General features: G+C 52.5%; 2 protein-coding genes across 3 annotated transcripts in view; one reads left to right on the top strand and one right to left on the bottom strand.

The window, feature by feature from the left end:
* LOC117650904 (ras-related and estrogen-regulated growth inhibitor-like protein) overlaps positions 1-22,995 on the top strand; it is an 84,426-nt gene that overhangs the window by 47,268 nt on the left and 14,163 nt on the right. The window lies entirely within an intron of this gene.
* On the bottom strand, positions 14,601-20,340 carry LOC117650910. 2 transcript variants are annotated; one of them, XM_034394551.1, is made up of 5 exons: positions 20,227-20,340; positions 19,277-19,284; positions 16,905-16,987; positions 16,385-16,555; positions 14,601-15,007 (listed from the first exon to the last, which is right to left on the bottom strand). In XM_034394551.1, exons 3-5 carry the CDS (start codon positions 16,923-16,925, stop codon positions 14,618-14,620), a joined length of 582 nt encoding a protein of 193 aa, XP_034250442.1. In that variant the 5' UTR covers positions 16,926-16,987; positions 19,277-19,284; positions 20,227-20,340; the 3' UTR covers positions 14,601-14,617. The 2 variants fall into 2 exon arrangements, with proteins under 2 accessions (XP_034250442.1, XP_034250443.1); XM_034394552.1 differs by lacking the exons at positions 19,277-19,284; positions 20,227-20,340 and adding exons at positions 18,517-18,745; positions 18,821-18,885.

The raw sequence follows: 22,995 nt of genomic DNA, 5'->3' as shown, positions 1-22,995 counted from the left end.
TTGCCGGACTCTGGACAGAGCAGTCTTCCGGGACGAGCCGGGGCCACCGAGTCCACACAGTGCGTCGCCGCGTAGCACGCCAGCACCACGTGCACACTGTCAAACCAAGTGTGGGGAGCTCTACAATTGAAATGCGGAGGTGTGGAACGTGCATTCTCCGCACTCGAAAGTTTGTAATGCCCTCACTTTTCAAGCGTGGAGTGTGGAGTTTCCTCGTTGGCATGACACCATGCTGGGAGGTGGGGGCTCTGGAGCTACTCCACACTAAGCGCGTCTCGTCTAAATGCGGGACATTCCCCCGCCCCGATAAGTGTGCCGCACTTTGGGTGTCGTCTTCCGGCCTGTCTGCCGGTCTGGCTGCCTGCCTGGCTGCCTGCCTGCCTGCACTGAAAGACCAAACGTGGTCTAGACCGCACCAAACGTGGCCAAACGCGGTCTAGACCACACCAACTGATGTGGCCAAAATGGCACCCATCTGACCACACCAGTGGTGCGGTCTGGACCACGTTTGGTTTTTCAGTGTGCGCGTCGGGCCACGGAGTCCGGGACACGTACGCGGCCACACGCCGTTCGTCCGACAGGTGGGACGGATCCGGATCTTGCCGTCTGATTCCGAACGACCGTCCCGCCGCTCTGTCTCTCTCGCACTCACGGGGCGCCCCCATGAGTGCGAGAGAGACAGAGCGACGGAAAAGTCCTCGGAATGAGGCGGCGGTAGACCGAGACTCCGAGCCAGCCCCACCTCGGCCGACATATCTGGGTCAGAACGCACACGGGCCCGCCTGGCGTCACTCGCGTCGCCAAGCCTTGCCGGCCCTTTGCAGATTTTACAGCGCCATTGGCTGGGCCGGCCCCGAGGGGGTAAACACTCCACGAAATCGTGTACAGAGACAGAGTACTCGGTATTACGCGGTATTACGCTGTATTACGCTGTATTACGGGGACATTACACGTGTATTACGGCACTTAAATGCCAAAATTTGGCATAAGTAGCCCAAAAATAGTATTACGATTACGTGTATTACGCGTAATACACGATTTTTGTGTACAGGGTATTACGCGAGTGTTTACCCCCTCGGCCAGCCCCATGTCACGGCTCGGTGGCAGCACACTGTTTATTTCAAATACCGCCGCCCTGCAGACTGTCCGAGCCGAAAATCCCCGCTCGGTTCCGAGTACGGGTACGACAGGAAAGGATTCCGACCGGGGAAAAGATTCGCCGGAATCGTTACGACGTAATTTCGGACAATCCCGCTCCGACCACGATCGCACCAGGAAGGGGGTTTCGGAGGTAACTGACCAGGGCGGAGAGTAAAGCGTACAAACACAAGTTTGTTTCCGAGTGCTCCATCAAGCAAAGATTTTACGATAAAGAAAGCCCATACAGGGTAAACTTTGCAAGTTACGCCCATTTTGACTTCAGAATCTTGTAATACCATTCACAATTCATGGAGTGCTTCAGAAAATTCTGGACGAAACGCATGGGTGCTTATGGGAAAACGGCCTCGGAACTGGTTGGTCAGCCTTTACCGGAATTCAGGTCGTAACCAAGAGTCCGGGACGTACTTGGAATTTTTCCGGGTAACCCGTACAGTCCGGTCAAAACCGTATCCTAGGTACAGTTTTCCACGCAACTTGGAAAACGAGCTTTACCTATCGTAACAGGGCAGGTTACTTTGGAACCGTAACCGGGATTTTCGGCTGGGTGATTCCGAGAGTGTCTCGTCACTCTGTCCCCCTCGCACCTACACGGGGCGCGAAAGAAGACGGAGCGACGGAAACGACTCTCGGAATCAGTCTGCAGTCGAATAATTCAGCCGCCCGCAATCCTCGCTCCGTCCCTCTCGCACTCATGGAGTGTGCCGGAGGTGTGTGACAGGGGCAGAGCAAGGTGTGTGGGCGGTATCATTCCACGGTAGACTGATTCCGAGAGTCGTTTTCGTCTCACTACACTCTAAATGTTCTACAAAGAAGATTCTCCATATCATGGTGAAATTGTTCCATATTATGGTGGTGTTGCTGACCTCGTAACATACCATTGAGAATTCACTGTACCTTATAGATATTTTGACGAATTTTGTTGGTATTATGGAGAAAATCTCCACCATAATATGTTGGTGCAGCCTTTCACCGTAACACATTTACAGTGTATGTGCACCAGGGCTGGGACAGATACTTTATATTTTTACCTAGGTACAGATACAGATACTGGATCAAAAAAGTACCTAGGTACAGTTACAGGTACTTGATCGAGCTCTGTACCTAGGTACAGTTACAGGTACTTTGGCAAAATACCTAGGTACTTTTCAGGTACTTTCAGATATTTTGATATTTTAACACATCCGCCCAGTAACGCAACCAAAACAAACCTCGCGCGACTTTTTCGTCCCTTTAAACTTTCTTGCGTCAATGACCCTTTCCATGCCAACGTGTGTGCTGTTTACAACCCCGATTCGTCACGCCGCATCGCCGGCGGCTCCAGGGACCATCCTTGAGCTCGCTCCTATAATGGGATGGTTCCGGAAACGCATTTTAGGGACAAACCCTATGATCCCTGCTGAGATGTGTCCATTGTTTCATAGTGCAAGTCCTCTGCGTTCACCTTGGCAGTGCGTGCGGTGACCAGACCTGCCACATGGAGCCCGGAGGAGGCACATAAAAAGGGGAGGGGGCCGAATATCTGTTTCTTCCCCGAAAACAGGCAGTCCTCTGAGTGCCTTTCTTTATCCCCGCACTGTTTTGAGCGCGTCTCATTACCCGTCTTTCCCTACATTCGCGCCCAAAAGTACCTGTAAAAGTACCTGCAGTTCTAGGTAAAGTTACTGCCCAAAATGTACCTAGGTACAGGTACAGTTACAATTGTGACTTGAGTACCTAGGTACAGTTAAATGTACCAAAAAAGTACCTAGGTACAGTACCTAGGTACTTTTTACCTAGGTATTTCCCAGCCCTGATGTGCACCTACGCGGGACACCACAGGAGTGCAGGGACAGAGCGACAAAAGGGTCGACTGAAATTGGAAGTTGAGGTGGAGGGCTGCCTGTCAAAGTGACCCTACCACGTGCTCACACGGCTCACACACACTGTTAGTCAACCAATGTGACGTCATAGTCGTGAGCATGTGAATTTCTTCACGTTCATGTGAGAACTAAGTTGGAACGTGACATTCGTTTGAACGTGGATGAACAACAGTCAATCGAATGTGACAAAGTTGACATTCTACCGAATGTGACGTCACGTTCGGTGAATAACAGTGCACGCACACAAACACAACGTTGAGCAGCTTTCGGAACGCGCCTCTCCGCTGCCGCTTCGTTTCCGTTTTGCGCTCCATGCACGGCCTCGCGGTGTGTGTCGAGGAGCTCTCGCTACATCGTGCGCCGCCACCGCGAGGCTCCGCGACGTACCGCGATCCGCCCTTGTGTTCGCCGCCACCGTAAAGCAAAGCACTGCCCCTCCCCTCCCCTCCCCTCCCGCCGCACCTTCGTCGCGCACCATTACTGTCCTAAGGCCTCCCGGAGTGCGGCACGCGACGCGCGCGTCTCTGCTGACTGAGGGATACAGTGCGACGACAACATGTGGCCAATCATCTTTGTCAGAGCCGGTGGGATGTTCGCCCTGATCGCCCCCTCCCCGCCCTCCCTCCCCGCTCCCGCTCCTTTCCCTTCCTCCCCCTCCCCTCTCCCTCCCCTCCTTACCCCTCCCCTCCCCCTCCCCTCCGCTCCCCCTCCCTTCCCCCTCCCCCCCCTTTCCCCCTTTCCCCTCCCCCTCCCCTCCCCCTCCCCTTCTCTCCCCCTCCCCCTTCGCCCTCCGGATCCCCCGGGACGCGCGCTCGGCCTCAAACTGCGTCAAAGCCATTGTGCTCTTGGCACGCACTGCCTGCCACCGACCGCAACAGGCGGCCGGTGTCGACGACTGGCGCGGAGAACGCGTCATCGGCGCCGCGCCTCGCTTCACTTGAGAGATCATGTGGCACAACAACGTATCTTCATAGGGGATCCCACGGTAGATGCGCTGTTACGAATGCCACACACTTTTTTCACGCACTGCATGTTCACTGCTGCACTGTTGAACCAAAGCGTGGAGAACTCCTCGATTCCCTGGTGCGGAGTCGTTCTCTACTCTTGGACGAGTGGAGTTCGCAGTCTCGACACCCAGAAAAATAGTTTCGAGCATACTAAGAAAAGATTGGATAAAGAAAAACTTTCTTGAAAAAAAAATAATAATACAAGAAAAGTTAAGTTTTTTCTTGATCTAAGAAGACATATTTTTTGGGTGCAGACTTCGAGTGTGGTGTAGCCCTACGCAGCCTCTGTCTCTTGGCATGGTGCAAACGTGGAGAAACTCCACACTTGAAGTGTGGAGACTGCAAACTCTGCACGTCCAAGTGCGGGGACTGAAAAATCGACAGGTCCGCATGTGTGGAGGGTTGTCCGCACTCGGTTTCACAGTGTGGGCGTGCTCACTAAGCCGGCCAGCCCACTGTCATGCTGATGGAAAGCCGCGTGGATGCGCGCACTGTCCGACGACGCGTAGCATTGCCAAGCCATCGGCCGCACCGTGTCGGCGTCGCTCGCGTGTCGGATATGCCCGCCGCTCCGCCCAGCCCCGCCCAGCCCCGCCCCACCCCACCCCACCCCGCCCCGCCCCGCCCCGCCCCGCCCCGCCTTCCGCGCGACGCGCACATCCTCCGCGCCATCGTCGTAAAATTCTTTTTGAAACCACACTGCAATCGCATTTGCGGGTCCATGCGGGGAGTGGCGCTACGCTACGCTACGTCGGCGCGGCGGCCGAGCGCCTCCCAAGACGCGTCTCGTCGCTCTGTCTCTCTCGCATCGCCGCGGCGCCGCGGCCGGCCTCGGCCCGTGAGTGCGACGGAGAGAGGCTGCCCGGCGGCGGGCCCGCCTGCGAACGGCGGGGTAGGCCGGCCCGCCGAGCACGCCTGCCGGCGCGTTGCCTACGCCGTGCCGGTCGGGCGCCCCGCCACACAGTGGGCCAGAAGACCGGTGGAGGCGGACAAATCTCTAGACGAGTTTTGAGCTGCAGAGTCGCTAAATGGGACTCGAACCGAATGGACTCCTCGTTCGCCCAGGTCTAAAAATCTCGTAAGATCATACGGGATTTGAAAATTCGTTAAGGGATTCCCGTACTGCTATACGAGATCCCGAGCCATACAGGATCCTGAGGTGGACGGGATCCCGTGAGGACACACGGGATCCTTTAACGAATTTTCAAAATCTCGTATGCTGGGACAGGATCCTGTACGCCAGGACGGGATCTCGTATGCCGGAAAGGAATCCTTTGCCCACTAAAAGGATCCTGTAAAGTGCAGATAAAGACGTTAAAATACAAGTTCTTCTGCGGATAGAATCAAAGGATTGAATCATCTGGGAGGATGGAACCGAGATCTATCCAAATCTGCAGTCAAAATTTGGATAACTCCAGCGGTTCTCGAGATAGCAGAAAAAAGTTGTTAGATTTCAATAAAATTCAAATGGCACTGGTGAATTTTAGCGAATATACCCCATACAAAATTTGAGCTTAAAATGTTAAAAACTTTCCGAGTTACAGCATACCTAAATTTGAAATCCCGTGCGCACTTCCCGGGATCTCGGCAACATAAGGAATCCCGCAAGACCATCACGAGATCCCGTGTGGCTCGTCCCGGATCTCGGCAGCGTGCGGGATCCCGTACGACCCTCTCGGGATCCCGGCTACGAAAGGGATCCCGTATGACCCTCTCGGGATCTTGTGTGACCCTTACCGGATCCCGTAAGGTCTTAAGGGATCCTGTGCGACCCTCCCGGGATCTCGAGTGTTCTTACGGGATCCCGCAAAACCATACGAGATCTCGTAAAACTAGACGGGATCCTGCAAAATGATACAGGATCCCGTAAACCACACAAGATTTTTAGACCTGGGCGGAGAGCAATCCATTTGGGGTCACACGTTCGGTTCTAGTCCCATTTAGCGACTCTGCAGCTCAAAACGCGTCTAGAATTTTGGCCGCTCCGTCGGTCTTTGGGCCCACTGTGCGCCGCTAGCCACAACTCCACCACATTCCGAACAGCGCTCTCGTCGCTCCGTCTCTCTCGCACTCGTTGCACGTCCCCCATGGGTGTGAGAGAGACGGAGCGAGGAAAGGGATTCTTCGGAATGCGGCGGCCGACACGTTGGCCGGCCGATTCCCGATTCCGAACGGCACGCCGTCTCTCTCGCTCTCACGGGGCGTGCCGTTGCACTGCCACCCAGGCTAAAAAAACCATGAGCTGGGCCATGGGGATGGCTGACCATGGTGATCCGTAATTCACCATGGTCACAAGATTTTGCCCATGGAGAAATGCCCATGGTGTTCAGGACCATGGGGAGGGCAGCCATGGGGATGCGAGCCATGGGGATGCGTGCACCATGGGGATGCGAGCACCATGGGGGCGGCTGCACCATGGTGCACTGCCTCATGGGGAATGAAGGACGTGTCTAGCTTATACCTTGCGAGCATCAGGCACCTTGGTCACCGATCAAAATTCGATGCTACGCACGATGGTGCTGTCGGCGTCACTCTATCTCGAAATACATAAAAGTTACGGAAAATTTCTGAATAAACTCTAGAGACTTCAACGCACGAGGAGGGCGACATTCCCCATGGTGCGAGCGCCACCATGGTGGCCAGCACCATGGGAAGACCTTTACCATGGTCTAGAACGCCGCACCATGGTGGTTCTCCCCATGGTCCGACCTCCACCATGGGGAAGCCGGTTAAACCATGGGGATGGCAACTTCCACCATGGGGAACAGCCCTATGGCCATGGAAATTCACCATGACGACCATGGTTTTTTTAGCCTGGGCATTGCGGTGCGAGAGAGACAGGCTATGCCGCCTTCTGCACAGTGGGCCAGAAGACCGGCGGAGGCGGCCAAAACTCTAGACGTGTGACCCCACCAACAGATTGCTCTCCGAACGAGGAATCCAATGGTGGGGTCACACGCTCGGTTCGAGTCCTGTTTGGTGACTCTGGAGCTCAAAACACGTCCGGGATTTGGCCGCCTCCACCGGTCTTCTGGCCCACTGTGCTCTGCCTGGCCCGCTGGCTGAGGCATGGCGACGGCACGACGACCTGCGCGCCAATACACTGCAAGAAAATACCACAACAAAAGTACACAAATTACTGGCAAATTTTTTATCAGGAATTTATTGTACTTTCAAAGTACAACAATTGTTGTACAAAGTACAATGGAACCGGCATGACGAGTGCAGTTCAGCCCAGGGCTCGTTGTGGTTTGTACAATTCTCGTTGTACTTTCTACAATCCCTGTTGTACTTTTATTGCACAGTTTTTGTTGTACTTTTGTTGTACTATTCACACTTTTTCTTGCAGTGTACAGCGCGCTGCGGTTCCCTTGCACGGCGCCCCGCCGCGCTCCGCAGCGTTCCGTTCACACCTTCAGCGGTTATACACTGCATGCCGCCGAGCCGCCAAAAGTTTGGCATTCCGTAATGGCATGGAGTCCAAAAAGGCAGTCGGGGAAAAAAACGGCGTTGAAAACGGAGCGCCACGAAAGTGACATAGGAATCTGACACGGTAAAACCGGTACCTTACCTGCACTGCAAGAAAAAGTGTGAATAGTACAACAAATGTACAACAAAAAATGTACAATGAAAGTACAACAGGGATTGTAGAAAGTACAACGAGAATTGTACAAACCACAACGGGGCCCGGGGACTGCCCAGCATCGTCATGCCGGTTCCATTGTATTTTGTACAACAATTGTTGTACTTTGAAAGTACAATAAAAACCTGATAAAAAATTTGCCAGAAATGTGTGTACTTTTGTTGTGGTTATTTCCTGCAGTGTGGTTTTCCCAGGAAGCAGTGGCGTCCGCAAAAATTTCGAAAGGGGGGGTGTCAGGCCATGCTTTTTGCCTACTTACAGGGGGAAAGTGACGCAATTTGCCTACCTTCCAGGCGGCTGTCTAGTGGCCCGGGGGGGGGGGGGGAGACGCCTCCCGGCAATAAGGCTCTATCTTTTCCGTACGTCTGTAAAAGGCTTTATCTTTTTCGTGCGTCTCTAAAAGGCTCTATCTTTTCTGCACGTCTCTAAAAGGCTCTATCTTTTTCGTACGCCTAAAAGGTTCTATCTTATTCAGGATTTGATCTGTTATTATAACTCTATTTTGGGTTTTTACTACCTTTTGATGGTTCAGAGTGAAAGCACATACCGTCATGAACCAAAATAAACCATCATGTTGATAACTAATCAAATCTTTAACTCTCAATATCTCAAAAGACTGCCTGAAAAGATAGAACCTTTTAGGCGTACGAAAAAGATAGAGCCTTTTAGAGACGTGCGAAAAAGATAGAGCCTTTTAGAGACGTACGAAAAAGATAGAGCCTTTTAGAGACGTACGGAAAAGATAGAGCCTTATTGCCGGGAGGCGTCGACACCTTTTACACACACGCCACTGCCGGAAAGCCTAGACACGGGTGATTTCCAGGGAGTTCCTGGGAAAACCAGGAAACGTTTTTGCCGTCGACCGCTGGGTTCGCAGTTCGCAGCGTCCCCGACCGCGCCATCTGCTGCAGCCCCGCCCAGCTGCCGTGCTGCGTAGGCCATTACATCTGCGGTGCGGCTGTCCGGTACACTGCATACTGATTCCGAGAGTAGCTTTCGCCGCTCTTGTAGTCTCTCTCGCACTCATGGGGCGCCCCGTATGAGTGCGAGAGAGACAGAGCGACGAAGACGACTCTCGGAATCAGTCTGCAGGAGTCGAGGAGGCGAGTTTGGCCTGCGGTGGGGCAGACCGACACCGCGCATTGACTGTTGGCCGAACCGTCGTCCGTCTCTCCCGCACTCACTGTGGAGCTCCGTGGAAGTGCGAAAGAGACAGAGCAATGTTCGGAAGCAGCGTGCACGGAGACTCTCCAATCATTTCGAAGTGAAGTGAACAATGCTCCCCCGTTGCCCTCGGTGCGGTGCGGTTTTGGGGGGTTATTTGGGTCCTTCGCTGTTCCCCCTTTTCCCCTCTCCCCTCTCTCTCCTCTCCTTTTCTCTCTCTCTCTTCCTCTCTCTCCCTCTCTCCTCTTTCTCCTCTCTTTTCTCCCCTTTTCTCTCTCTCTCTCTCCCTCCCGCTTTTGTCGTGGTGTGCGATTGCTTCACAATCGAATCGAGTGTAAACGCATCGGGACAAAATCCGATTACATTCGAAAACGAAACAAAATTTTAAAATTTCCCAATTGGATAGTTTTGGACCGAAACAGCAAAAGAGTGCTCATCTTACCCCTTTTCAGTCATAAATGTATCCTGGCCGATTTGAAGTCGAATCGAGTGTGACCTGATTGATTCGATTCGAGATTGGATAGGGTCCGATAGGGCCGCTTCGCAAACCACTACTACCTAATTGGCTCCTGGGCTGCCGCCCTTCCCCCCCCCCTTTCCCCTTTCGGCTCGCTCGGTGGTTCAATTACCAATAAACCGGATGCTCCCTTCAAGTGAGTGGAACGGGTTGTAAGGAGACTTTACGGAGGGCTTAGTGGCGGGTGAGTGAGTGAGAAGGAGAGAGAGAGAGAGAGAGGGTGAGAGCGAGCGAACGAATTATATGGAGTTCCAGGAGGTAATTTCCCGGCAAAGTTTGCGCGACGCGCGACCTGAGGTCAGGGAAGGGGAAGGGGGCGACGTTGGCCGACGGAAGGGGGAGGGGGAGGGGAGCGGGAGGGGGGGGAGGGGAGGGGAGGGTGCAGGTTGTGATGAGTGAGTCCGCCGGCCCGGAAAATCAATTAGGGCTCCAGAAGTCCCATGCAAAATGGCTCACCTCAAGAAAAGCTGGAATAATATTTACGCCCCACTCTGTGAAAATTTGAGTCGTCACTTGATGACAATTTCAAGGCCAATTTTCCTTACAACAATGTCATCAAAAAAATTGATGGCGTTGTTGTCACGCTCATGCAATAAGTATGGGAGCTTTGATGAAAATGTCATCAATTTGTGATCACTTTCACTTTCAAATGATGACAATCTCATCAATGAGATTGTCATCATTTGAAAGTGATGAAAATGTCATCCGCGTTTTTGTCGTAAAGTGACAACAAATTTTCACTGTGGCAGGCCCCAGCCGGCCACGCTAAAAGAAGGCAAAAAAGACGCGTCCGGATAGATGCGACGTGATGATTGTTTTGAAAGCGGATTGATGACGCTACGTCGAGGGGGAAACGACTTCGGTTATCCGATGTACAGCAAATTGGTTATCCGCTATCCGGATAACCAGAAATTTCGAAGTAATCCGGGGAAGTTCTGAGGTAATCCGGGGTAATCCGGGGAAATTCGAAGGTAATCTGGGGTAATCCGGCGCAATCCAATTGTAATCCTGGAAATTTTTCGATGTAATCCGGAGGTAATCCGCGGGTTATCCGGAGTTATCCCTATTCGATGTACACAAAATTTCTCAGTCGTTTCCCCCTCGCGCGACGTTCGCGTGGTGGAAACGCGGTGAAAACCTGGAAATCGCTTTTGTCTTCACCACACACTCTCATTCCAGGGACGTGACGTCACATTCAAACGAATGTGAACATAATGTCACATTCGTTGGAGCATCGTGTCACATTCGTTTCGATGTGAATCAGCCATGAATAAGCTTCTTCACATTCACACGAATGTGACACGATGCTCAAAGGAACGTGACATTTAGCCACATTCGTTTGAACGTGACGTCACCACCCAAAATCGAAAGGCGGTACACATGGTGTTACGAAGGCGGTATTCGTTTTACCGCCTTCCAAGTGTGGTAAAAAAATTACCGCCCATTGAAGGTGGTAAAATTACCACCTTTCACCGCTGTACCGCCTTAAATTTCCCTCCAAACGGAACATTCAAGGCGATAAGGTGGTAATTTACCGCCTTCAATGGGCGGTAAAATGAATACCTCACTTGGAAAGGCGGTAAAACAAATACCGCCCTCGATTGTGGAAATTTTACCATCCTTGGGTTTTGTGTGACGTTCCGGGAATGAAAGTCGGCTTCCTGGGAAAACCAGGAACCGTTTTTACCATGCATGGTCCGTTGAAGCTCTTCACACTGAGAATGAATTGGTCACCACCATCACCCTTTAAATGGGTGATGCAACTTCGTTGCCCAAAAGTTGGTGATGAAAAATTCATCACCCGAAATTTGGTAACAGGCGTTTGGTCGCCCAAATTTTGGGGAACGCCGTCCGTCGACGACGCCGTGAGGTTTCCCCATGACGGCCACCCCGATGACCGGAGGCTTCAAGCCACATTTGGTTTATCGTGATGGCCCCGGAGGAGCGTCATCGGGGACCTTACGGCGTCACCGACGACGTTACCCAAATTTGGGCGACGATTTCATGACTGCCCAAAATTTGGTCACCGCGGCCTCGTCACCCAAATTTGGGCAACGGTGAGTGCGTTACCCAATGAAAGGGCAATGGTGGTGACTCTTTCATTCTCAGTGCAGGCATTCTGTTTACAGCCAACACGACACGACATGGTGTGACTTGCGACTGCACGCGAGAGAGAGAGAGAGAGAGAGAGAGAGAGAGAGAGAGAGAGAGAGAGAGAGAGAGAGGGAGAGAGGGAGGAGGGAGGGAGGGAGGGAGAAAGAATTAAAAATGACCGTTTAGCGGCTTAAATTAACATTCTTGGTACGTCGAATCTCTTCAGACATTCTGTTTACAACCACTGCGACACGACAAGGTCAGATTTGTTGCGACTGCACGCGAGGACAAAGAGAGAGACAGAGAGAGAGAGAGAGAGAGACAAAGAGAGAGACAGAGAGAGGGAGAGAGACAGAGAGAGAGAGCAGACAGAAAAGACGGACGCGGCATGATGTTTTGAAAGCGGATCGATGGTACGTTGCAGCTCTTCAAACATTCTGTTTGTTTAGCTATCACGACATGGTCAGATTTGCGACTGCACGCGAAAGAGAGAGAAAGGGGAGGGGTGAGAAAGAAAAAGAGAGAGAGAGAGAGAGAGAGAGAGAGAGAGAGAGAGAGAGAGAGAGAGAGAGAGAGAGAGAGAGAGAGAGAGGGAGGGACGTGGGGGGCGAGGCCACTCTGACGTCTCGGCCCGACCTAACCCACCCTGGCACGGCTACGGCTAGACAGCAACAGCTTCCCTCCCCTTCTTCAAAAAAAAAGAGGAAAAAAAAAAGAAATGTGGTCCACGAGCGAGGACTGAGGTTGTGGGTCTTTGTGGGCAGAGCGCGGTGGGCAGCTCTCGGCCGGGGCACGTCACGTCGGACGGCCGGACGCCTCACGGTGGGCCAGAAGACCGGTGGAGGCGGCCAAAACTCTAGACGCGTTTCGAGTTCCAGGGTCGCTAAACAGGACCCTAAACCGAACGTGTGACCCCACCAATAGATTGCTCTCCGAACGAGGAATCCATTGGTAGGGTCACACGCTCGATTCGAGTCCTGTTTAGCGACTCTGGAGCTCAAAACACGTCCGGGATTTTGACCGCCTCCACCAGTCTTCTGGCCCACTGTGCGCCTCCGCATGCCTCGGTCTTGCCTCGCTCAACCTGTCGGGCCGTAGACCGACTTCGAGAGTCGATTCCGTCACCCTGTCTCTCTCGCGCCTGCATGGCGCACCCCATGAGTGCGCGAGAGACAGGGCGACGGAAACGACTCTGTCTGCCGGGGAGTGAGAAGCGAGGTAAAAAGGGGTGCTGCCCGGCAGGACCTTTCGAACGACACGGCCCGTCGCCCCGTCTCTCTCGCACTCGCAGGGCGGCTCGCTCGGGTGCGAGAGAGACGGAGCGAGGAAAGCACTGATCAGGATCAGCTTGCAGACGGGGCGAGGCGTTGGAGGGGGAGCGAGAGAGAGCGCAAACTGTGGCTCGCCGGGCGGCGTCGCGCCGTGCCCCCGCCTTTCCCAGACGCCTGGACAGGCCGCCTCGACAGGTTTTCGACAGGAGCTGGAGGGCTTTGCTTCGACGTGCCCCGAGGCTCCGACTCACAGTGGGCCAGAAGACCGGTGGAGGCGGCCAAAACCGTAGACGTGTTTTGAGTTTCAGAGTCGCTAAATAGGACTCGAACCGAACGTGTGACCCCACCAATGGATTCCTCGTTCGAAGAGCAATCCATTGGTGGGGTCACACGTTCGGTTCGAGTCCCATTTAGCGACTCTGGAGCTCAAAACGCGTCTGGAGTTTTGGCCGCCTCCACCGGTCTTCTGGCCCACCGTGCGACTGCTGCTCCTGGAACCCTCTCCGCAGCCAGCGGCCAAGCCAGCGGCCAAGCCAGCGGCCCACCGCACGGCCTCACAACAGGTTAAAAGTTTGCAAGCTGGCATACTTTCAGGGGCCGTCGGCATGGCGTCATCGTGGCAAGCCGCCCTTTCAAAACGGCCGCATTCCGCGGTGGGACGGGAAGAGGCACAGGACGGGATGAAATAAACAAAAGTTCGCGGCCGGCATACTCAGGGGCATACTTGTCTAGGTTGTTTACAGCGGTTACAAAGTCGCGACAGAGTGCGCGCGGCCTTGCCTGGGACGGTCGGTGCACTGTCAAACCAAGCGTGGAGAGCACCACGTTTCCTGGTACGGAGTGATTGTCCACACTTGGACGTGCAATGAAGCAACCCTACCGCCACCGACCGCCACGCCACAGCCCGCTCTTTAGGCAACCCAACCTACGCCGCCCCTTGGCTCCGGGCGGAGCGAGGCTGGCAGACTGTCGCTACTCCACGCCTAGTGCACTGCAAGAAAAAGTGTGGATAGTACAACAAAAGTACAACAAAAATTGTACAATAAAAGTACAACAGCGATTGTAGAATGTACAACGAGAATTGTACAAACCACAACGAGCCCTGGACTGCCCAGCACTCGTCATGCCGGTTCCGTTGTACTTTGTACAACAATTGTTATACTTGAAAAGTACACTAAATTCCTGATAAAAAATTTGCCAGAAATTTGTGTACTTTTGTTGTGGTTATTTTCTACAGTGTGCGTCTCTTCATGAACACGCCCTGGGCAAGTTGTGGCAGAGCCGGAGCGCACTGTGAGAAAAAAGTACGGAAAAAGTACGGAACATGTCTGGTCAGTAATTTGCCTGGAACGTCCGTACTAGCCAACATGGTTTACATGGGTTCATATGGAGCAAGTACGGAACGTTCCGTACTTCTCTCCGTACCTCCGTACTATATTTTTCTGTACCATTGCCGTACAAAAGTACGGCATTTTACAGTGGCCCCTGTATGGCATGGGCTCGATAACAAGTTCACCGACCGGTTTGGTGACATTTTTGTAAAGATGATGAGCCTTGTAATTTGTCCACCACAAGTCGACCCCTCCCAACAAAACCGCCCTAACTCACCCGCGTGCTGAGAGAATGTCTCAACACTAACACAAAACGTATCAAGTAAAGAGAGTCTCCCAGCTTACGGTGGAATTAGAATAGTTTTTTAGCACCCTGTGCAGTTTTGTTGGAATTGCAAAATTGTTGGAAAATTTCGTGCGCCGAAAAAACTGTGATGTCCAATTGTACATAACATTTAGTGCGTAGGTGCTTGTTGCATGATGGATGCGAGGCATTAATTTCGCAGTGCAGGAGAATGAAAGACGGTGAAAGAGGCACAAGGGACGGACGGCAAATGGTCGACGAGATCTTTAATTGTCGTTTTCAAGGAACCTGACGGAGCGGATGCTCTTGTCCCACGTCTCGAGGCACGTGCACTTCTCCCCCGACTTGGGCGACCTGTTGACCGGGCTGTCGGCGTACGGGCCCAGCGCGTCCGGGACGCAGTCGCCGCGGAACTGCTTGGTGCTCACGGTGCTGGAGTAGCCGCACGTGTCGAACTTGCACACGCGGGACAGGTCGTCGATGAGGCCGCCGTTGTCGTAGATGACGTCCTTGGTGGAGCCGTCGAGCTGCACCTGCTTGTAGGGCACGGGCCAGCGGAAGGCCTGGCTGTAGCCGCCGCAGAGGTGGCCGTCGTAGACGACGATCGTCTTGTTCGAGTAGTTCCAGTACATGGAGCTGGCCGCGGCCGCAAACATCTGGGGGCAAGGAAGGTTCCAGATCAGGTGCACAGTGGGAGGTGGTCAAAATCCCGGACGCCTTTTGAGTCCCAGAGTCGCTAACACGGTGAAAACGGTCCTTGGTTTTCCCAGGAACTCCCTGGAAATCGCCTTCTCTCTCTCTCTCTCTCTCTCTCTCTCTCTCTCTCTCTCTCTCTCTCTCTCTCTCTCTCTCTCTCTCTCTCTGCCATAGGCTTCGTGGTAAAACCAGGGACCGTTTTTACCGTAAAGTGGGACTCGAACCGAACGTGTGACCCCACCAATGGATTGCTCTCCGAATGAGGGATCAATCCATTAGTGGGGTCACACGCTCGGTTCGAGTCCTCCACACTTCATGTTTAGAGTAGCCCACAGAACCCCTATCTCTTGGTACGGTGAAAACGTGGAAAAACTCCACACTTAGAAGTGTGGAGACTGCAAACTCTGCAGTGCAGTCTGAAAATTCCACACCTCCGCAATTCAATGGCAGAGTTCTCCGCACTCGGTTTCACAGTGTACCGTCCGTGCGGCCCGAGACAGTGCGCGGCAAGACGTTTTGACAGGCGACCTCCTTCCCCTGCTCCGGGATCTGCAGCCAGCACTGTGGCAAAAAGGTACGGAAAATCCTGTTAATTTTTTTGCCAGGATTCTCCGTAGCCCTCTTATCAATATTCTCCGTAGGCTCTTACAGTATTCTCCGTAGGGCCGCACAGTATTCTCTGTAAATCCGCACAGTCTTCTCCGTAGGACCTCGAAGACTGTATAGTCCTACGGAGATCACTGTGCGGTCCTACGGAGAATACTGTGCGGTCCTACAGAAAATACTGTAAGAGCCTACGGAGAATATTGATAAGGGGCCTGCGGAGAATTACCACAAGCTGTTTACAGGATTTTCCGTAGCTTTTTGCCACAGTGAGCGGCCTCGCGCGTCACGTGTGTCACGGCGTCACAGCCACGGCGACAGCAGCATCTAGTATTCCTATGCAGCTCCTGAGAAATGACATTTTCCAGGCCGGCCCTGGGAATCCCAGGTAATGCATTTGCCATGTGTCGCCATGTGTGTTGCGGCAGGCCGGTCGGACTGACTTGCCCTACTATAGCCCAGCTAGATTAGTTCAAAGTGCATGGGGGGGGGGGGCAACACGCCGCGTCCGTCGCGGCCCCCACTGAAAAACCAAACGGGATCTAGACCGCACCAACTGGTGTGGTCAAATGGATGCCATTTTGACCACACCAGTTGGTGTGGTCTGGACCACGTTTGGTGCGTTTGGTGTGGTCTGCCAAACGTGGTCTAGACCCTGGCCCCGCTGGCCTCGGGCCTGCTATCCAACCTTTGGCCCCCTTAAGCCAAGGATTCAATAATGCCGAGGTTCTTACCTTGGGAAAGCGGCCGAAGCAGGTTCCAAGTTTGTCTTTGAAGCACTCCGTCGACTTTGATCCGCTGAGGCCTGTTTTGGTGGCCACCGTCAAAGCGGGATCGTGTCCGCCGCATCCTCCACTCGCGCCCGGCACCATAATTGCACCCACCGCGAGCAGCACGCTGACACACTGTAAATGAAATAATTCGAATACTATAAATTTTACACATGGGAGGCGTTAGATATCTATTGCGCGAGTGGCCTTCACTCATGCCACACTCGTGTAAATTTTGTCAGAATATCAGAAACATGTCTGAAATCCTGATCAAAATCCGCGCACCTCTGAAAGCTGAAATTCTGAAAAAATTACTCTGAAATTGATGGTTTGAGTTCTACAGAATGTTAGGAGGTGTTTTCAGCTTTCAGAGGTGCGCGAATTTTAATCAGGTTTTCAGACAGGTTTCTGACATTCGGAAACATCTTTCTAGTTATAAATTCTGTGCACCCCCCCCCCCCGAAATTTCACAGAGAATGCTTACCGTGACAGCCACGCTCTTCATGATGCGTGCGTCTTGTTGGCGACCGATGACCACTTTCGTCCGCAACTCGTTCCCGCGACACGCTGTAAACATAAAAACACCTTTTAGCGCACACATAGAAAACTGCAAACCGTCACCTTGTCTTGTCGTTCTGCCGCTGCAGACTGATTCCGAGAGTCGTTTTCGTCGCTCTGTCTCCCTCGCACCTATAAGGGACGTCCGATGAGTGCGAGAGAGACGGAGCGACGAAAACAACTCTCGGAATCAGTCTGCTGAACCTCAGGAACAGTGAGGAACCGTTTTCGCACACATAATGGAAACTATATTTCCAGCCCCCGGCTTTTAGAGTCTCTCACCGATGCGCACCAGGCAGGCCGATGCAGAGTGCGGAATGATGTGCTTCGAGTGTAAGCCGTGCTGCTTTTAAAAGTGCGGTACTGCTGGAGGGAGGGAGGGGGGGGGGGCGATGCGCGACCTTATCGCCTTGTTTTCAATCTGCGGACTGATTCCGAGAATCGCTTCCGTCGCTCCGCACAGTGGGCCAGAAGACCGGTGGAGGCGGCCAAAACTCTAGACGCGTTTTGAGCCCCAGAGTCGCTAAGCAGGCCTCGAACCGAACGTGTGACCCCACCAATGGATTCTCGTTCGGAGAGCAATCCATTGCTGGGGTCACACGTAAGGTTCGAGGCCTGCTTAGCGGCTCTGGAGCTCAAAACGCGTCTAGAGTTTTGGCCGCCTCCACCGGTCTTCTGGCCCACTGTGCTCCGTCTCTCTCTCACCGATGGGGCGTCCCGTGTAGGTGCGAGAGAGACGGAGCGACGAAAACGATTCTCGGAATGAGTCTGCTGCCACACTGGGCACTTCACCGCGACACGGCCGCCCGGAGCGAGGCCAAGTATACATCTCACGTTTCTTCCGAACGAATAAGCTAAAAGAAAAATGTTGGCAATAATAAATTTTGAAAGTGGGGGGCGCGCCGCGCCAAACTCCCAGTGTAGTGATGTATTTAGAAACATAAAAAACACGACATTTGATGAAGGCAAAACTCTAGCTGAATCCAGCAAATCTTCACCAATATCAAGTCGGATGCCACTGAAGCCTAACCCTACACTGCTTTAGTCGAGGGGGGAAACAGCTTCCCACATTCACTGTACAAAATTTGACCACATGTGCATTCCACATTTAGGAGGCAAAAACGCCTGTAAATAGGCAACATGCGTGGCAAAAACGCCAGAAATCTTGCACATTCACACAATCATTGTACACAAAATTTGACAGTGGGTCACCCCTCGGCTTTACTGCTGCTCTCGCTCCAGGCACGGTTACAGAGGGGGGATGCAAAAAGTGCTACACACTTAATGTTATGTACAATTTTGTACGAGACATCATAGTTTTTTGTGCACACGAAATTTTCGTACAATTTTCGTACGAAAAACTGCACATATTCCGCCATTTTTGTACAAAATTATGTACAAATTTGTACGAAAAGTTCGTGTGCACAAAAAACCGAGGTGTCTCGTACAAAATTTGTACAGAAACATTTAGTGTGTACTTCCGCCCCCCCAATAGGCAGCCTCTGGATCCGCCACTGTCTCGCTCTAGGCTGACTTACCCACTCGCGCACTCGTCTCAAAGCGTTCTGCCCCGCACTCTGTGGCGTAGCATTGCTCCAGGCCCTTCGGCTCCGTCCCGAACGGCAGGGCTACCACCACACCGCGCTCAACTTTCGCTCACGCTATCATCGGCGCTGGCCTCAGTAAAGGCGAGTGAAGGGATTTCCGCAGCTCGCAGCGCGGGGCAAATCCGAAGTCGAAAGTCCACGAGTGACTCACGGACCAGTGCTGGCAAGTAGAAATAACCCCAGCCAAAGTTGTACACCAAAAATCATCAAACATATGTGAAATTCACTGAAATACCTTGAAAGTCATCAAAATTTGCCAAAATTCTTTGAAATTTTTTTCAAAACTCAGTAGTTGTTGCCTGAAATTCATCAAAATTCAACCGAAATTCATTGCATTGCATTTGTACACTGAAATTTACAGTGATTTCCCCTTGAGTGCGCGGATCCGCCCGCTGGACCGAGCGAGTGTCACCCTACACTGCAAGAAAAAGTGTGCATAGTACATCAAAAGTACAACAAAAATGTACAAAAAAGTACAACAGGGATTGTATAAAGTACAACGAGAATTGTACAAACCACAGCGAGGCCTGGACTGCACAGCACTCGTCATGCTTGTTCCATTGTACTTTGTACAACAATTGTTGTACTTTGAAAGTACAATAAATTCCTGATAAAAAAATTGCCAGAAATTTGTGTACTTTTGTTGTGGTTTTTTCTAGCAGTGTAGGGCAGAACTACGCTTTAGTTTTACCAGTGTGACTGCAGGGTGATTCCGCGCGTAGAGGGCGTTTTCGTGTCCACACCCTCCCCAGAGCGAACTTATTCGAGTGCAGTCCATTTATACACTTAAGAATCTTGTTTGGCACTAGAATAGCTTGTTCCCTTTGGATACGGACTTTCAAAGCTAACATGTGACGCGGGAGAGGGGCCAAAAGGGGCGATTTTGTAAGTTCCGTCATGTCCATTCGCACCTTACACCAACTTTGCGGCTCTATAACCCTGCGTTCCATTCAAATCTTCGAATTCCACACACACCCATCAAATCTTTAACTAATAGTGACTATCTTGCTTGAATTTGAAGATCGTATATTGATTGGAACTGTACTTTCAGAACGCGTACTAAATGTCCACCGTACTCCGACTTTTACCTTAGCGGTTTCAAAGTAAGCACCAAAAAAACTACTAGGAGTGCTTCCTGCTCAAAACCACCACCGTATTCAGAATCAGCACGGTCTGTTTACCATATGAACGAATTTCGGTGGTGAAAAAGTGAGGGGGCTGAGTGTGCGAGTGGAAGTTGTGTGTGAAATCGGTGGGTTGTAACAATTGGTGTAATTTCCGTATGCCCCTCTCGCTCATCGTCTATTGGGTTTTGAAAGACATCCTACACGTGAAAAGATGTGTCTTGACGTCGAACTAGTGTGCCAAACTTATGGCATATTTCTGTGGCGATATGCAGTTGCAGTGAGCCAGAAACACCTGTTTGTAATTTCCGTGAAGCGTAATTTCCGTCATATTTTCAGATAATTTCTTCATATTTTATAGGGGGAGGAAACGAAAGTCAACTTTTAGCTCGCCCACGCTCAGAGTGTCTTCCTGGGGTTCAATTGATGCGATCTAGGCCAAATTCCGGCCGAACAAGCAGGATTGATTACTTGACTTTCTTAGGTGGCTAAAACGGCCCCTACGCACGGAATCACCCTGCACTCGTAGACAAGAAGAAATGTGACTCCTCTTGCTATTGCAGCAGCTCGCAGGTGGTCTGCAGGCAGGAAGAGGTTTGGTGTTCGACTGCGGCGACTGCGGCACTCTTACAGAGTCGCCGCTTCGGCCGCGGACCCTCGATGTAAATGGGTGATAATTGATTCTCCCGTTTCGGACCGACTGCACGCCGACCCGCTTACAAGTTGTTACTGGCCACGCCGTCACACAGTGGGCCAGAAGAACGGTGGAGGCGGCCAGAACTCGAGACAGACGCGTTTTGAGCTGCAGAGTCGCGAAATGGGACTCGAACCGAGCGTGTGACCCCACCAATGGATTCCTCGTTCGGAGAGCAATCCATAGGTGGGGGTCACACGTTCGGTTCGAGTCCCAATCAGCGACTCTGGAGTTCAAAACGCGTCTAGAGTTTTGGCCGCCTCCGCCGGTGTTCTGGCCCACTGTGAAGCAGGCGAAGCAGGCACACCTTCCCGCATTCGCGGTGAGACGCCCAGAAGGTCCAGGAGGGGGAGATGCACTCTCGTCCCAGGAGCGTGACGTCACGTTCCGATTCGTTCAATTGGACCCTGGATGAAAAAGGTGCTTCGGAACAAGCGTACCCCTTTGCCTACACTGGTAAAACAAAGGCATAAAAATTATGCCCTTTGGGACATAAATACTCTTTTACGCCCTTCCCAAGGGTTTAAATACACTTTTACGCCCTTCCCAAGGGCATAAATTGTTTTATGCCATTGGAAAGGGCGTAAATGAGTGGTCATCGGACAGAACAACCTATTTTCAATGGGTTCCCCATGTGACTTACGTCCTTATGCCCAACGGCCGCTGAAATGGTATAGGAATTTCAAGCAAAATTTTAACGCCCTTTCCAGAAGCGTGTGACCCCATGGGGTCACACGTTCGGTTCGAGTCCCATTTAGCGACTCTGGAGCTCAAAACGCGTCTAGAGTTTTGGCCGCCTCCACCGGTCTTCCGGCCCACTGTGTGCTTCCCACGACGGCGGCGGGACGACGCCGCATTAATGCTAAATTATTCGGCCGCCCGCAAAGGCCACACACTACACGCCACCGCGCCGGGCCGTCGCGGGGCCACGCTCGACTTACCCATTTTACGCCCAATTGGGCTCCAAGATGCGTGCCAGTGTAGCGTGCTGGCGGGGGTGGGGGAGGTTTGAGGCTGCTCGACAGGCGACATGGGCTTTCGCCGGCGTGTGTGTGGACCAGCCTCTGTGTGTGTGTCAACCACACACACACACCTACACACACTCACACACACACATACACGCATACATACATGTCATACAGGCTGGTCCACAAACACATACGCGCTTGGGTTGCTTTTTGGCCCGTGCACTCTACGTCTTACAGTGTATGGATTCGTATTCCCCACTTCCGGCGTGGAGTTGTTCACAGAGCCCCTCTATCTCTCTCTCGGCACGGTATGCAAACGTGGACCCTCACTTGCAGCGTGTGGAGACTGCAAACTCTGCCCGTCCAAGCGCGGGGACTGCAAACTTCCACGCCTCCGCATTCCAAGTGCGGCGTCCCACAGTGGGCGGAGGCGGCCAAATCTCTAGACGAGTTTTGAGCTCCAGAGTCGCTAAATGGGACTCGAACCGAACGTGTGACCCCACCAATGGATTCCTCGTTCGGGGAGCAATCCATTGGTGTGGTCACACGTTCGGTTCGAGTCCCGTTTAGCGACTCTGGAGCTCAAAACGCGTCTAGAGTTTTGGCCGCCGGCGCCTGCACTCTGGCCCACTGTGCGTCCTACCTGGTTTCACAGTGGGGCCGGTCCGGGTCGGCCGTGCCCTTCCGATGTGCGTGTTGGCGTTGGCGTGCCGCCGGTGGTGTGCTGCCCACTTTGCCATGCATGCACGGCTGCAGGACTGCCTGGCGCACAGTGGGGCGGTCGCCCGTCGATGACAAGTTTAATCTTTGATGAGAAGAGCGGCTTGTCGGCCCGCTTGTCCTGCCTATTTAGGCGGCTAGACACGAATCAAACCACCGCACCGTGCCGTGCCGCGCCAGTGCCGTACCGTGCCGTGCTGCAGGGCCGTAGCTGCCCGGGGGGGGGGGGGGGGGGGGGGGCGGGCAATGCCCCCCCAACTTTTGGCCAGGGGGGCAAGGGGGGGCAAGGAATCTGGCCAGGTGCAAGCAATGTAGACACAGAAATTCACGAGAATACCTTTTAAAAAAGTGTAAAAAATTCCAATGCTAATCGCATTGCACGGTGTTCCCGTTTCCATAACTGGTTGAAAATCGAGGAAAACATGACAAGACAACCGCAGCCTTTGAGAGCATGCCAATCAATCCAACCTCAGCAACAATGGAGGGGCAGTTTCAATGGGCGCCTGTTCGTTCTTTCAGCCTCGCGATTTTCGAAAGGGCGCAGACGGGAAGCATATTGGTGCCAACCCACGAAAATTAATTTCATGTGTCGTTTCTGCTACGAACTTTTTAGTAGTGACAGACTTTAAAGATGTTCCAACGTTGAGACACCGTGCAATGTGTTAGCATTAGCATTTTCGAATTTCACGGCGTTTAGATTTTTTTAAATGGGCGACTTCAAATTTTGACGGGTGGTACGATGGGACCATGCCGTTGCCATGGAGATTTTTTTTCATGTTTTGACCATTTGCTCAGAACATATATGATTTCTTGTTACTTTGATGAGCCAGGAGGTTTAGTTTTGAGGAGTGGCACATTTTTTATTTGAACCATTTTTTCATATCATTAAGTTCTCGTTTTCGAT

Source organism: Thrips palmi, unplaced genomic scaffold (genome assembly GCF_012932325.1).
Source record: "Thrips palmi isolate BJ-2018 unplaced genomic scaffold, TpBJ-2018v1 HiC_scaffold_5, whole genome shotgun sequence".
NCBI classification, from domain to species: domain Eukaryota; kingdom Metazoa; phylum Arthropoda; class Insecta; order Thysanoptera; family Thripidae; genus Thrips; species Thrips palmi.
Note: the sequence above shows the minus strand (reverse complement) of the source record. Positions and strands in the feature narration are given on the sequence as shown.

Excerpts from the sequence above, each read along its gene's own strand:
- LOC117650910 (XM_034394551.1), bottom strand. The coding sequence starts at position 16,925 with ATGAAGAGCGTGGCTGTCACG. Across the intron at positions 16,556-16,904 it reads TGAAGAGCGTGGCTGTCACG|TGTGTCAGCGTGCTGCTCGC; the intron begins GTAAGCATTCTC and ends TTTCATTTACAG. Across the intron at positions 15,008-16,384 it reads GCTTCGGCCGCTTTCCCAAG|ATGTTTGCGGCCGCGGCCAG; the intron begins GTAAGAACCTCG and ends CCTTGCCCCCAG.